Consider the following 14935-nt stretch of genomic DNA (forward strand, 5'->3'; position numbering starts at 1 on the left):
GGCAGGAGCCACTGGAGTTTCCGTCTGCAAAAGGGCAGGAGGGAATAGACTTTTGGGGAACGTGGACACAGAGACAGATAGATGTCCTCGGTATGTGAGTGAGCTGAAAGGTCCCATTCCATCTACTCTATACAGGGGTGGGGCGCGCGCGCGCGCCCATCCGGTTGTGCACGCGATACCTTTGGGTCACTTCAATGTTCTGGGCGACAGTGTCTTCACCTCTAAGAAGTAGTGACTTGTGAGCCGGCTGATCTCTGTGGCTCCTTCCAGCTGCATTTCTGCACGCGGAATGCAGGAGTTTTGGGGAGGCTGGTTGAGGGAAAAAGGAGAGAGGCCACTAACAGACCCACGTGTCCTCAGCGAAGGCATTCCTGGTTTACGGCTGGGCTTTGAGGTTTGGGAGGCTCCCAACTTTGAGGACTTTGTCCATGCCCTCATCCTGGTGTGTTAAGCCCTTTGAAGTCACGCTCAGGTTGGAAAATGCACTTCCTGTAACTGTCTGGAGTCAGGGATCAGAGCAAACGTTTCTCCCTGACACACAAATGACTGATTTCTAGGTAAGGCTGTGTCGTCCTTCGGTGCCTGTCTTACATGACAAACTCATTTGTCTCGGGGAGCTGGGAAGCGGGGCTGTCGGAGGCTGTGTTTCAGGAGAACGGACTTGAACGGGCATCAAAGGCTTGCTGAGTACTGGCCGCCCATCCAGGCGCTAGGGCTGTGGAGGCAGAGGGGCCTGGGGATGACCAGACCCTGGTGTGATGTGTGCAGTGTGCCCAGGAGCAGGGACAGCGCTTGGGCAGGGGGAGGGAGAGTCAAAAGCTTTGGGCAAGTCACTTGGGGCCCACGATGAGCCTTAGGCTTCAGTTTAAGCCTTGCCACCATCCTGGGAGGTATAGATTTCCTCTCCCGGTTCCCAGAGACACAGGGCACCTGGCTCGAGATCACACAGCTAGGGGCCAAAGTGAGGCCTTTTTGGCTCTTGGTCCAGATTTCACTTTCACCACCCCAGACACTGCAGGGTCTTGGGGATCTGGAATAGGGTTCACTTTTCTTTTAAATTTTTTTTTAATGTTTACTGATTTCTGAGAGAGAGAGACAGAGAGACAGAGAGACAGAGCATGAGCATGTGCATGAGCAGGGGAGGGGCAGGCACGGAATCCGAAGCGGGCTCCAGGCTCTGAGCTGCCAGCACAGAGCCCGACCTGGGGCTCGAACCCACAAACTGTGAGATCATGACCTGAGCTGAAGTCAGATGTTTCACCAACTGAGCTGCCCAGGCGCACCCCCCCTTTACCCACCCCCGGGGCTCACCTTTCTTAAACCGGAAGGAATAGGAAGCTTGTAGCCCCAGCAGCAATCTGATACAAACATGGCAACTATCTCAGAAACATACCTGCCCTGACACGTGCGGTTGCTATGGCAATGTCTGACCTACTGGGGTTAAGGTCAGAAAGACTGGGAAGTACTTGTCCACACCGACGCGTGGGTGCGGTAGGTGGGAGCTAGGTGGGGATCCTGACAGCCAGCCATGGTGGTGGTTGGCTGAAACTAGAAGGGCTCCTTGTGGAACCGCGGGCAGAGCAGCTCCTGAGAGGGCATGGTGACCGTGACTCTCGGTGGGGTTGGTTTTAGTGCCCCTCTGTCTCTGGGGCTGGGAGGTGAATCCCTGATGTACAAGTGCCAGGAGGGAGGGCAGCCAGAACTTCTTACCGCTGCTGAGGGCCTCCACTCCTAGCCAGAGGCAAAGTATGCGGATGGAATAAGGGTCCCGGTGCCCCAGCCGGAAGTGGCTTTGCAGAAGTCCCGTTTTGTCCATAGCTAGTCCCTTGGACCCAGAGCAGTCCCCGCACATGGAGTGTGCTCCGTGAGTATTGATGGGTGCCTGAAGGTCAGAAGACCCAAACTGGAGTGCTATCTGCAGCGGCTTGCAAAATACTCAGAATCTTTCCCAGCGTCTGATTTTCTCATCAGCAAAGGGATCTGAGGGTCGGCGCCCTCAGGAATGGCCGTCCCATGAAGACCAACAAGGTGGGGAAGTGCCCCACAGCCAGCAGCTTGGCCAGGCTGGTGGGTGGGGACCATTTCCTGAGCATCTCACAGAGACATTCATCTCCTTCCTCCCTGGAGGGCCCCACGTGGGCACTCACAGTGCTGGGCACCTGCCCTCTTGGAAGGCTCTGAGAGAAGGAGGGTCTGGAGCAGAAGATTCAGTGCCTTTGCTGTCAGCTTCCCGGCATACAGCCCTCCTCCCCAGCTGCTGGCGAGACTTCTCTGCCAACCCTGCGGATGCAGGAGGGTGGAGCCAGTCCCCAGTGTCACAGACTGAACAGGGAAGGGAGGGGGAGGAGGCATGAGGGTCCACGGGTCTGGGATCCCTTACTGACAGCCGTGGGCTGAAGCAAAGTATCAAACTGCTCTGAGCCTCGGTTTCCTCATTTGTAAGTGGTGATAAATGGTGTCTTCCCTACAGGTTGTTGAGAAAACTTAAAATGGTGAATGAAAGAGCCCCTGACATAGTGCCTGGCACCTGGCAAATGCTTAATGAAAGCAGTGATTCCTCGAAGTTTGGACTGTGATTCGGGCAGAGGGTCTGAATGGAAGGGAGACTGTAAAAGAGGAAGTGGGGAGGGAGCGGCTGAGTGTCCAGCGTCTGGTCCCATTCTCCTCTCCTGGGGCTCATCCATGCCCCAGAACTCACCTCCCTTCCTCCCTTTAAAGGTGGCTGTCTGCCGGGGACTCATGCCCTTGGTCCTGTGATGCAGGAACCTAAGCGGGAGGTATGTGCATTCCATTCTAATGTTGAGGAGAAGACACTGCCCCATGGATCTTTCCAGCCGCCCTCCAGGGTTGCTGGCGTAACCCAGGTTTTGGAGAGGGGGTCTCTGAAGCTCACACAGGTTTAATTAGCCAAGGTCCTGCGGAGAGTCAGGGAGGAGCTGGGACTGCAACCATCCCCCTTTGCTGTTCTAGAAGCCCCACTCTGGGCCCCCGGGTCCTTCGCTTAGTCAACTGGGGCAATCCATGGGGTGTCCTGCAGTGAGGACCACACACAGTGGTGTTTGCTGAGTGCTCCAGGGAGCCATGGCTGAGGGGAAAGAGATTTGGAAGACCAAGAGAAGAACCATGCAAAGAAAACCCCGACAAAGACCAGCTAAGCACTTAACTGTGTGCGGAAGACTGGGGGGATTTCATTAGGAGCTGCTTAGTTTACTCTTCATGGCTCTGTTATGAAATCGGGTCTATTCTCATCTCTACAAGATGAGGAGACTGAGGCACAGAGAGGTCACAGCTAGTGAGCAGCAGAGCCATAATTGCAAATCCGGGTTGTCCCGTCCCAGAGGCCACACATTTAACCTGTCATTTGAGGGCCTCTTGAGAGTTTAGCCGAAAGACAGACATGAAGAAGGTTCTTACTGGGAATTCTGAAATGGCCCTTTAGCTGGGAGCCAAGTCAGTCTAGGGAGGAACAGGGGTTGGAGTGCTTGAGCTTGAGGGAGGTGGTACTGGGGGTGGGATTTACAGTAGCTTGGTGCTGCTCAATGTCCACTCTCAGCATCTCTGGCTGCGGAGGCCTACAGGTGCATGGGAGGAAGATTCCACGCCTGCCCTCCACAGCTGGCCACAGGAGTGGCTTTCCACTGGTTTGTCACTTCAACAAACATATCTGGTGCCCCCCCCCCACACCTCTCCCAAAGGCACCAGGTGCTGGGGACCCTCCCCCCAAAACAAAACTCTAGCTCTGCCCCTGAGATGCTCATGGTCTCAAGAAAACAGAATTACAGCTCTCTGTGAGCCAGGGCTGACCAGCGAGGGGGAGGGAAGGGGGGTGGGGTGGGGGGTGGAGGACATGGTGCCCTGACCAGCTTGGCAGAGGAAGTCTTGGAAAGCTGTCCAGGGAATGTGACATTGAGGCCAGGACTGGGGGTGGAGGTTTGGAGGGGGAAAGGCAGGACAGACTCTGAGTCCTAGGCCAGCTGGGAGACATTTACTCCACATGCTCACTAAACCTGAAAACGGGCCCCAGGGAGGGCTCCTTGGGGAAGAGGGCGGAAAGGGACAGAGGACATCAGCGCCCACGTGCGTCCAGGGCACTCTCCCCCGGAGGGAACAGGTTCCAGCAAGGCTCCCTCTTCCTCATCCAGGCACAGCCGGTTTAGGGGAGAAGAGAAAGATGAGCCGGTGGCAACTCGGGCTGACAAAGACACCCTGAAGGGCACGCTCTTTTACGTAACCGACCTCGGGACCCAGGGTCCCGGGGTGGGCGCCCAGAGCCCGGGCGCCCGGGAAGGACGGCGCGCCCGCGTTATTTGCTTGCAAACAGGAGGGGACAGCAACGCGAGAGAAGTTAGGGAAGTCCTGGGAGCCATCAAGAGCAGCGCGGCTCGCCCCGATGCCTCTCCCCAGGGCCCGCTGGGGCGAGCCCGGGCTCGCCTCCCTGTCCTCTCTCCCGGCCGGGCCCCTGACCCTCCTCCGGGGAGCGCTCGCCGGGTGACCTTGGGCGAGCCGCGCGACCTCTCCGGGCCTCAGTTTCCCGGCGTCCGCGTCGGGCCGCGCCGGCACCGCACAGCCGGGCTCCCCCGCGCCCCCCGGGGCCGGAGGAGAGCGCGCGGCGGGCGGGAGGCGCCGGGACGCCCTTCCCCGCGGACTGCCGCGCAGCAGGGGGCGGGCCCCCCCCCCCCCCCCCCCCCCCCCCCCCCGGAGGCGGCGGGCGGCGGGCGGGGCGGGGCGGGGGGCGCGGGCGCGGCGCGCAGGCGCAGGCGCGGCGGGCGGGGCGGCGGGGCCGGGCGCTCGGCGCGGCCGCTCGGAGAGCGCGGGGCGGCGCGCGGCGTGCGGGTCGCGGCTGAGCTGGGGCGCGGGCGCCGGCTGGCGGGGCTCGCCCGGGACTGCCTCAGGCTCGCCGAGCGCGCCGCCGGCCCGGCCCGAGGGCCCGCCTGACCGCGCCGGCCCGCGCCCGCTCCTGCTCGGCCCGCTGCGGGGCCGCGGGGGCTGCGTCCGGGAGACAGCGGCCGCCAGCGCGGGGCACTCGGCGGCCACCCCCCGCCCCGTGCCGCCGCCTGGCCGACCTCCGGGCTTGGCTCCGCCGCGCCCCGGCCGCGGCTTCTGGCCCGGGTTGCGCGCCGCTGGGGCGCGGGCGGGGTCGGGGGGCGCGGGGCCACCGCTGCTCGCCCGCCGCGCGTCGGCGTCCCGGGCCCGGCGGCCGGCGAGCATGGAGGAGAAGTACCTGCCGGAGCTGATGGCGGAGAAGGACTCCCTGGACCCCTCCTTCACGCACGCTCTGCGGCTGGTGAACCAAGGTGAGGGCGCACGCCGGCCGGTCGGCCGGCCGTTAACTGTAGCCCGCGGCCGTTGGGGCCGGGGGAGTGGCGGCCGGGGCGGCTCGGGGACGGGGGAGGCTCGGGATCGGGTGGAAATGCGGGGGCGCTGGGGAGGCGGACCTGTGGGGCTGGCTGGAAGCAGAGCTGGGGAGGCGGGAGGGGACCCAGGTAGTAATCCGGGGGGGCGTTTGGGTGGGGACCTGGGGGAATACGGGACACCCGGGGGAAAGCGAGATGTGTGTGCCTTTGGGAGACGCGGCCGGGGCGGGGGGGCAGAAGGCTGGGGCGCTCGGACGAGACTGGAAGATCTTTGGGGACTCGAGGATACCCGAGGTAAACTTGTGGGTGGGGGACGGCGAACATCTGGGGGCTTTGGTGGGGCGGGGGTTGAATTATCTCATCGGAGGGGAGTTTGTGAGGGATTCGGGCATCCTCGTGTGTTTGGTCTGTCCGGGGAGCTGGAGAAAGAGCTGGAGCAAAATGGAAGGATTGGAGGGGATGAAATGCACAAAAGGTGAAGGGAACAGGTGCCTGTATTGTTAGTGAAGTTTGAGGACCTTGGGGGAGGTTTGGGGTCAGACCCCAAGCGTTTCCGAGAAGGACCCAGCGGTCTTAGTGGCAGAGCCCAGTTCCTGTCTGTCTCGTTTTTTCTCCAGTGCCCAGGTTATCCGTACCCTGGCAGGGTGGTCTGCTCTCCCTGGAGGTGGGCAGCTCCTGCCCAGGCTTGCAGGCTGGCCCTTGGTGGGGAGGGGTTGGTAGGGGCCCACGCAAGAGCCCCCTTCTTGGCTCGCCTGTCTTCTCTTTGGGACGCTCTGGGTGGGTCACCCTCACTGGAGGCTGGTTAGGAGTTCAGAAGACCAGACGAGGAGTCTTTGCTGCCTATGCCGTTTTAGCGCTGCTTCCGCCAGTCCAGGGTGTGAACAGCCCTGGGAAGCAGAGGGCACCGGGATCCAGGGGCATATGGAGGCGCGCCTACCCAGGACAGGATTTCCTGGCTTGTTCTTCCTTGAGCTTCCTGAGTGATCTGGGATGGACGGTAAATGGAGCCTTCCTTCCCGGGAGCAGTCCTCGGGTCCTTCTGTATCTGTTACCCATGTTTCAGATGAAGATGGGCTTGGGGGCTACTGGTGTGCTGCTTCTCTGGGTGATGGCAGAAACATTACCTGGTCAGATCTGTTCCCTTTTGCAGGAATCACTCCGTGCAGTGACAGTTTGTGGTTTCCGAGTTAAATCGGGTCTGCTGATCTTAATGCTGGCCCTGGCTCTTTTATTGTTGGAAGTGAAAGAAGAGGCAGACATATTCTATTTGTATATCGATATCTATATTTTTGAACAGCAGCCTCCAGCATTTGCCTGTTTCAGCCGGTTCTGCAGACAGAGTAGGGTGTGTTGTTAGTGGGGAGACTCCGTGTCTCCAAGAATGTAAGCACGCATGCTGTCTGAATTGTGGAACAGAAATCGGTTTACGGAGCTCTCCCATTTTATTTTAATTGCAGACTTATTTTTTATTTCTTTAGTAAAACGGGCTTGTGAAAAAGTAATGGGCTTACATTCTTAAATTAGGGAAAAGGAATTTTAAGCTTACTCCGAGGCTCTTCTGAACAGTTCTGCAGTTAGGTTTGCACTGCTTTATGATTTACATATATCTTTTGTTGCCTGCTGGGCTGTCATTTCTGTGAAAGAAATTTCTCTGTACGTTGTGTGAGATCAGTGGCATTAGAAATAGTTTGGATTGTGGAGTCAAGTGCATTTTTCTTAAAAAAGAAGCCGAATCAAAGTTATGTGGTGCTCAATTAAGGAAACAGCTGAAGTACAAGTGTAATGAGTTATCTTATTTTGAAAGTCAGAATTTTTTTTTTTTACCTCCGTGCCATGTTGCCATAGTACTGTGTTGCTAAAACCGTACATTCAAAATTCTTTTGGTGTTTTGTGTTTTTACTAGTGTCAGTGGCTTCTGGTTACTTGAAATAGATACTGGACAGTGTTCCCGTTTAGTATTTTTGTAGATGTTAAACCCGATCACCTTACTTTTCCATACAAAAAGTAATTTGTGTAAGGACTACATTTCTCACAGCGAACAGTTACATGAAAGAAGGAAAAGGTGATACTCAAGATGCTGTTATTACTGTTAATTTAGATTACTTGAGACGAAACTGTTTTCCTCTTAAATCATAAGCTGATATCCAGAATGCAAAGCCTTATCATTTAAAGTATTAATTATGCTCAATTATGTAACTTCAGAATTACAAGTGCACCTCTAAAATAGTGTCTTACATCTGAATTTGAATGGTTATTAGAAAACTTTGATTTTGAATCTGATAACCATCTTGTTATTGGCTATAGAAAAGCATTTTTATTCATATTTAGTGATTTTATTGACTGTTTGCCTCTGAAAGAAACTATTTCTTTTCAGAGTTTATTCTGTATCTCGATGCTGGAATTAGGCTTCCGGCACCAACTTGTACCGTGACGACGGTCAGCACTGAACCCGATACCTTATGTTTGCATAGCGTGTTGAAGTTTCCAAGGCTCTTTAAGGTACACGCTGATGCCGTTCAGTTCCTTTCTCACACTTGGACTCTTGTGAGGCTGACATTGACATCTCCGTTTTTCTGGGGAGGCGGCTGCGGAACCCAACTATGCAAGTTTGTGGGCAGCTGAGATCTAATTTGAACTCAGGTCTCCTGTCTCTTAAGGCCATTGTTCTTGCTATTTGTGCCTTCTTGCAAAGATAGAATACAACACACGCTAATTTAAAACCCTGTAGAGATCAATGTAATTAATATGCTCTTTTCTGGTGGACTTACCTTGATTTTTATTAAAAAAAAGTTTCTTTTGATACTTATCTAGTGGTCTGTTTGAAGAAACAAACATGTATAGTAGGTTTATCTATCCTACAGGATTTTAGTGCTCTGGCCAAGAGGCACTTTGAATTAAAGCCCTCCTGTGACCAGCTTATTACTTTAGTAATCAACACATTATGATAATGAAACCGTTTATAAATGAGATGTTGCCATTTTTAAAAAATTCAGTAGTTGTAAACATTGATCAGCCTCCTCACTGAATTATTTTTTTCTAATAATCTGTAAGTAAGAACTTGAGCTGGGATGGCCTCAAGATCTACGCTCCTGTGCTAATGGAAGTCAGCTTTTATACCTTTTCCAGGCTTGCGTGTCACGGTGAGCATTAGTTGCTGACTTTTATTTTCTTAGGCTAACTGGCTCTCCTTCCCCCTACCCTGTAAATACTGAGCACTGTTGTTTCTCTACCAAATGTAATGGGTGATGTTTACTTGATGTTAAAATCAAATCAAAGAAGATAGGCTTTGGTATGTCTCTCCCCACTTCCCGAGCCCCCTGGAAGGAATTGACATTGTCTGTTTCTTGCCAGGGAGGTTAATTGGAGATGAAAGTAGCGTTCTGTGTTTTGTATTATATTTGCTAGTAGGGGATGTGCTGACTCTTACTAAAAAACATCTTTAGAAATGTCTTATGCATTATAATTTCATCCAGTTCTCTGGTACTGCTTTGGATGGCTTTCAATCCAAGCCAAGTAACCATTAAATAAGATTACATAACCCTGTATTTTTAATTATCTGATATAATATATGGATTGGTGGCTGGTTCGCTGCCAAGTTATATTTAGTGGTTGGTTACAAGAGGAAGCGGAGCAAAGGAGTCAAGATGAAGGTGGTCTGTTTGTGTCCGGATTGATAAAATTCTCTGTTGGTATTTCAAGATGGTAATTTTTCATATGGCATCCATTTCTCTGATATTAGTGCTCTTAGCATCACTCAGGATGTACGTGAGGGGTAAAAACACATGAAGGGAGGATCGTTACTTAGCCCCACATGCTTCTCTTTGTTCAACAAAACCCTGATGGCTTGAGGTGTCATTTGTGGTGACCCTCCCCCCCCCCTTTTAGAAACTGTTTGCAGTTCGCTTGAATGTTGTCAGACATGTAGAGTAAGAGAGACAAATGAGAATGGAGATTGCAGACTTATATTTAGAAGTGGTGTGTGAGTTTCTGTTTCATCCAAAGGAGGGTGTGGTTTTTAGTTTTTAATTGTTTTTCTTAGAGGCTTTTCAGAGTTCTCGTTTGTTTTTTTAGGCAAACCATTTCTGAATTTCCTGTAGTGTGTTATGATTCGGAGCGATCCAGCAATTGTGAGTTACAGTGTTTTGGTATCTGGTCATTAGTGGCATGTTTCCTGAGAACCTGCCAGGTCCTTGTGCCGGGTCCTGGAGGTAGCGAGGGGAGAAAACAGACTCTGCTGCTGAGAAACGAGCGCTCTCATATGTCTCAATTTGAGAGTGAGTTTCAAGTGCATAGATGCCCTCCTTTTTAACTGGGGAACGTCTTCAACTCTCCTTCAGAAGTACTGAGTGACTGGATGGTTTAACTCAGTCAGCCTAGGGACATTTTCGAGGCTCTTCTCTGTGCCCCGTCTTGTCTGCCATCTGAATACTGGTAACAACCCAGAAGTGTAGACGTTAGCAGCCCAACGTTTCAGTTGTAGAAACTGAGACTCCCAGCGACTGAAATGACTTACTCCGGGTGACATGCTTGCAAAATGCCCGCGCGAAGGTGCAAGCAGTGTCGTTCTTTCCGGGACCTCACTGGCCCACAGAGGTACAGGGGCAGGCTGGGACGGCCGTTAGTAACGGTGCCGGAACTGAAAGATTCTATAGCATCTGTTCTTGTACCTCACCCTGGGAATTTCTGCTCTAGGGTATCTCCTGTGACCACATCCCTTACCCACCGCCCCGCCCCGTCCGCCCCATGGATCCAGATTGCCCATTTTGTCCCAGAGCAGCCAGTGCTTATGGTGCTTACGTCTCTGATGGTGTCCTCATCGGCACAACACATCATTGCGACCTCCGTCTTCTTGGGACACTCCCGTCTCTCCGACCTGAGCACCTCCCGTAACTCTCGGCACCTGGCTCCTGCAGCCTCCCACCCCGCGTTGTGTCAGCGTTGTGTTTTAATATTCCTGGAGGTGGGAGACTCAGAAAGTGTTGAGCAGTGGGTTCCTTAAAGGACAGCTGAAAGGGGCAGGGATGAAGTCTGGACCGGCCCCAGGGACACAAACCAAAGAGGCGCTAAGTGAGATGCAGCCGGGAGCCAGCACAAGGCCCCAGTGCCCTTTCATGGGTGGGGTAGAACCGTAGGGGGTCCTTCTCTGGGAGTTAATGAGATGTTAGCAGATCCGCTTTGAATCAGATGTTTATTTACTTTTCTTCTTCTTAAGCAATTGATTAAGCCAGTGTGCTCCAATACAGTTAGCTCTCCTTGCCTAAATTCCTGCGTGAAATTTCTTCTGATGGGTTAAAAAGCGGAAACTTGAAGCCCTGGGACCATGGCAGACTCCCGCCCTCTTACCTGAAGGAGGTGGTCCACACTAGCAGCGGGTGGGCAGACACCCACGTGCAGAGAGCGGCTGGGACTTCGGATGGATCGGGCGTCGGCAGCCGCTCTGGCATCACAGGACCCTTTAGCTGGTCGTCATCTTCCCACCGAATGAGGATACAGTGGTTTACATTTTTTACCAAAAAATAGAAGTGTTCCTTAGTGTTGGGGATGATGATTATGATGCAAGCTGCCAAACTGAGGGCCACCGTGCCAGGTGCTTCCTGTGCATTATCTCCAGTCCCCACAAAGATCTCGCAAGGTAGGTGGTTTTATGCCCTGCCTGCCTCTTTTGTTTTTTTCAAATGGCGCGTCTGAGTCTCAGAAATGTGAAGTAGCTTGCCCAGTGAAGGTGCACAATTTTAAATAGTCAGGCTGCAATTTTAAATCTAGTCTGTGGGGTTTTGATAGGCTACTTTACGAAAAGAGATAAAAGGACAGAGGTCGACATTGCTTTTAAATAAAAGTTTTATTGTAGTGGAAGCCAGTTAGGGATTTCCTTTGGCGATGGGAGATTTTAAGAAACGGTCCCCTAAAGTGTGCTTTACCGCAAAGGCTGTTCACTTTCTTCCTGTGTTCTCCAGCAGCACTTTTCAGCCTTTAGTGGGCATTGAAGGCAAGGATTTTTAGTTGTGTGTCCCAGCGGTCAAAGAGAAAATGGGAAAACTTTCAGTGTAGAAAGTGACTAAGTCAAATTTCTTTGTTATTTTTTTAAGTTTATTTATTTATTTTGAGAGCGAGAGAATCCCAAGCAGGCTCACACTGTCAGTGCAGAGCCCGATGTGGGGCTCGAACTCACGAACCGTGAGATCATGACCTGAACCGAAATCAAGAGTCAGATGCTTAACCAACCGGGCCAGCCAGGTGCCCCTAAATCAGATTCTTGAGAAAGCTCTGTGGGTCTTTAAGGAACCTCTCAGAGGCACGGAGCTCTTTGTATTTTAATTCTGTATCATAGGAACAATTGGTTGAAAGTATGATAGCAGAAATTTTTAGTCAGTTTGTGGTATGTGTAGAAATTCTCCATTTTCTAAAAACAGGCTCAAAAAGCGAGGGAAAAAGAGTGCCAAGAACGTAAGAGAACATATTCCACCGACAAAGGTTTTGGCTCTGGGATGGAGGTGGGATGGGGGTGGGGAGGATGTTTGAATAACCTCGCCTTGCGATTGCTAATAGTAATAGTTACCATTTATCAAGAGGTTTTTTCTGGGTTAGAAGCTTTATGTCCATTGTTTCATTTAATTTTTCTAACAGTGTTAAAAGAGTAAATCGGTTTACTTTATTTTACAGGTGAGAGAAGTGAGGGCATTGCAGGACAAATAATTGCCTAAGGTCAGACAGCTAAGTGGCAAGCCGAGATTTAAATCCTTACCTGCCTACCTCCAGGACACTAGACACTTTACCTGGGAGCACCAGGTAGAGGTGCATTTTCATCTTTGACTTCCATGGAAATTCTCTGTCATGCAGCTCTGAAAATTAAGTGCTCGGTATTGGGCCAGTGGTCTGTGAGGACGGCAGAGTGCATGCTGTCCAGAGGGACACACAGCGGCCTGACAAAACGGGGCAGAAACTTTGTGACCCGTGGCGGCATGGCAGGTGTGGTGGGTGGCATTTATAGGGGAAAGGGTGTTACTTAACAAGGGAGGAGCTGCTACAGAAGGAGCCTCAGTTTCCTGTCTGTAAAATGGGAGCACCTATACCTCCTTTGTAGGGCTGTTCTAGACATGAGATAAGTACAGTGTCTAACACATAGCAGGTGCTTAAGAAATGTTGCCTGCTAGTTTTATGCAATAGCCTGAGACCACGTGTGCGTGCTGGGTCACTTTTCAGATGTAAAACGTGTAATAACCGTCTAGTTTCAATTCTCGGGGTGATTTTTTTGTTATTAGAATGAGTGTAGTTTTAAAATCTAGAAAAAATAGACTCATTCTTAGGAAGCTTATTTAGTGATAACCCTGTGCAAAGTTAGCGCTCTGATTTTGATGGTGCTGTTCAAGGTTCTGTGGCACCAGAAGCGTCAATGAGCAAATGAAGCCTCCCTAAACGGCTTTGTGACTGCCCACATTAAAACGTAGCTGGACCCTCAGCAGCTCCTCTCCACCAGCACAAGATCTTTTACCCTGGATTGGGCAGCTGGACATTTCCATATTTTTTTTGCCCATCAGCCCCGGCGGCTATTTTAAGGACTTTAGAAGTAGTGTTCGTGGCGCATCACCGATGTTCTTCGTGGTATGATAAAGAGCATGCGGAAGTGAGAGCGCCCTTTCTGATGCACGTGTTACAGGGGCGGGGGTCGCTGTTGTTTCCAGCTCTCCTGGACATCCCAACGGAGGGGAGCAGGGGCAGTTTGCACGGGCGTCCCTGTCCCGCGGTCGGCACTTGTGCTCTGCTCCGGCTCCACTAGATGGCGCTGCGCACAGCTGGTTACCCCTGGTCCCGCCGGTAGCTACTCGGAACCGGGCTTGATGGTCCGCAGGCCGGCGTTGCTTTCGATACCCCTGTATCGGCATCAGCCTTTCACAGTTCTGATTTTAAGAGGCGCACTCTGTGGCTGTCCCCAGTATTCGCCGAGAACCATGACTGCCGTTCCGTGGGCACCTCCCGAGTGCTTCGGGTGTGCCAGGGGCTGCTGCCGGGTCCTTTTTCACATGTTACCTGGTTAACCCTGGCGACCTCTGGCAGGTTGCTCTGTGCTCGCTGTGCAGGTGAACGGACACAGGTTACAGGGATTCAGAGCTCGTGCAAGGTCACGGGAGAGGGCTCACTATGCCCTACAGAAAAATTATCTCCAAAGCGTTGAATTGAAAACTTTATTCAAGGTAAGTGTTAGGATAGTCTGATTTATGGCTGTTGGCCATAAATTTGTTTGTTCTGTGGGGGAAATTATAGTCCTGTTATTTGCATTGGAGCCGATGAGTCAAAATCTTCCATTTGTGTGAGGAAGCAAACCGTAGTAACCAAAGCTTTGTCAGCTGGTGTGGAAACGTCTGCTTCCTCCTGGGTAAGGGGCTGACCAGGTCCAGGTACAAAACCCGGGAGGAATTTTGGACAAAGACACGATTACAAATTTAGTAATTTTAGCAGAGCGGAATACTGGAAAGAGGCCACGGGACTTCAGAAACGTATCCTGAGGTTTCTTTCATTTTGTCCGTTTATTCAACTAATATTTGTTAAGTACCTGACCTGTTAAATTGAACTGTGTGTTCTGGGCCAGTTACTTCCATGTCTACACTGGCAGTAATGCCTGCCTCATAGGTCACTAAGGTGGAAAGACAATGATTTTATAGGTATTTACTTTCATTCTAAGTTTTTGACATACAGGACATATTTGTCACATCTAATATGAGATCACTGCACATTTATGTTTCTCATCCTCATGTCGTATCTTTTATATCTGACTTTCCTACATCAGTTCTCGGTTATCTACCGGTGCAGTAGAGTATCTGCTGGCCGTTTTTACAGGGCCGGCTTTCTCCTCCCACCTCGTGCCTCCTCTGCTCCTGGCCTTGAGTTTGGATGTGCTCAGCATACTGTAAACAGAGCCGAGTACTGAGAGAGGTCCCTTTCACCTCCCGTTTGCCTAACCAGCGCGTGCCTGCTGCTGACTGAAAATGCTGGGACGAGGTTCAGACTGTTTGGTAACAAGGAGAGGCTGAGGACAGTTCTCAGTCACACAGGTTTGAGCCGCTTCTTTGTGTTGTGACCTTGGATTCGTGAACCGTGCTCAGCCTCAGTTTCCATGACTATAAAATGGTTGTTGAAAAAAAGGAAGCCTGCTTGGAGTCTTTGTGTGATGAGATGTATAGTGTCATGCCTGGTAGGTACTAAGCGTGGGGTAAACAGCTGCTCCCGCCTTCATCATCATCATCATCATCATCATCATCATCACCATCACCATCACCACCACCGCCACCACCACCACCATCACAGTCTTCAGTCTTCGTCATTTGTCAAGCAGTCTGCAGTCCGGGGAGGAGAGATAAACACGTAGAGGGAACGGTTCCAAGAGTGTGTTCGGTAGGAGAATGCAGAGAGGTTTTCGGGGCTCAGAATGACTTCAGCTCATCATGGGGCCAGGGCGAGTCCTCTTCGAAGAGGGCTTGGCTGGACACCGAACCCATCACAGGTGGGAAAGGGACTCGGTCAGCGACACAGACCCTTTCCGATCCCCGCACGTAATTCTTAGCTCCAGGCTCCCCTATGTTTCCGTC

The 14935-nt window shown here is 52.1% G+C and overlaps 1 protein-coding gene across 3 annotated transcripts in view; it reads left to right on the plus strand.

Moving 5' to 3' along the window:
- The first annotated feature begins 5112 nt into the window (after positions 1 to 5112).
- KHDRBS3 (KH RNA binding domain containing, signal transduction associated 3) overlaps positions 5113 to 14935 on the plus strand; it is a 188329-nt gene continuing 178506 nt past the window's right edge. For 2 of the 3 annotated variants that reach the window (XR_007148572.1, XM_047842388.1), the window contains exon 1: positions 5113 to 5294. Coding sequence is in view for 2 of the 3 variants with exons in the window: in XM_047842388.1 (XP_047698344.1) it covers positions 5207 to 5294 (88 nt within the window). In the remaining variant the exon portion in view is untranslated. Of the gene's footprint in view, positions 5295 to 6329; positions 6352 to 14935 lie in introns of those variants that run through there. The other variant, XM_047842389.1, reaches the window with a different exon arrangement.

This window comes from Prionailurus viverrinus, chromosome F2 (assembly GCF_022837055.1).
Source record: "Prionailurus viverrinus isolate Anna chromosome F2, UM_Priviv_1.0, whole genome shotgun sequence".
NCBI classification, from domain to species: domain Eukaryota; kingdom Metazoa; phylum Chordata; class Mammalia; order Carnivora; family Felidae; genus Prionailurus; species Prionailurus viverrinus.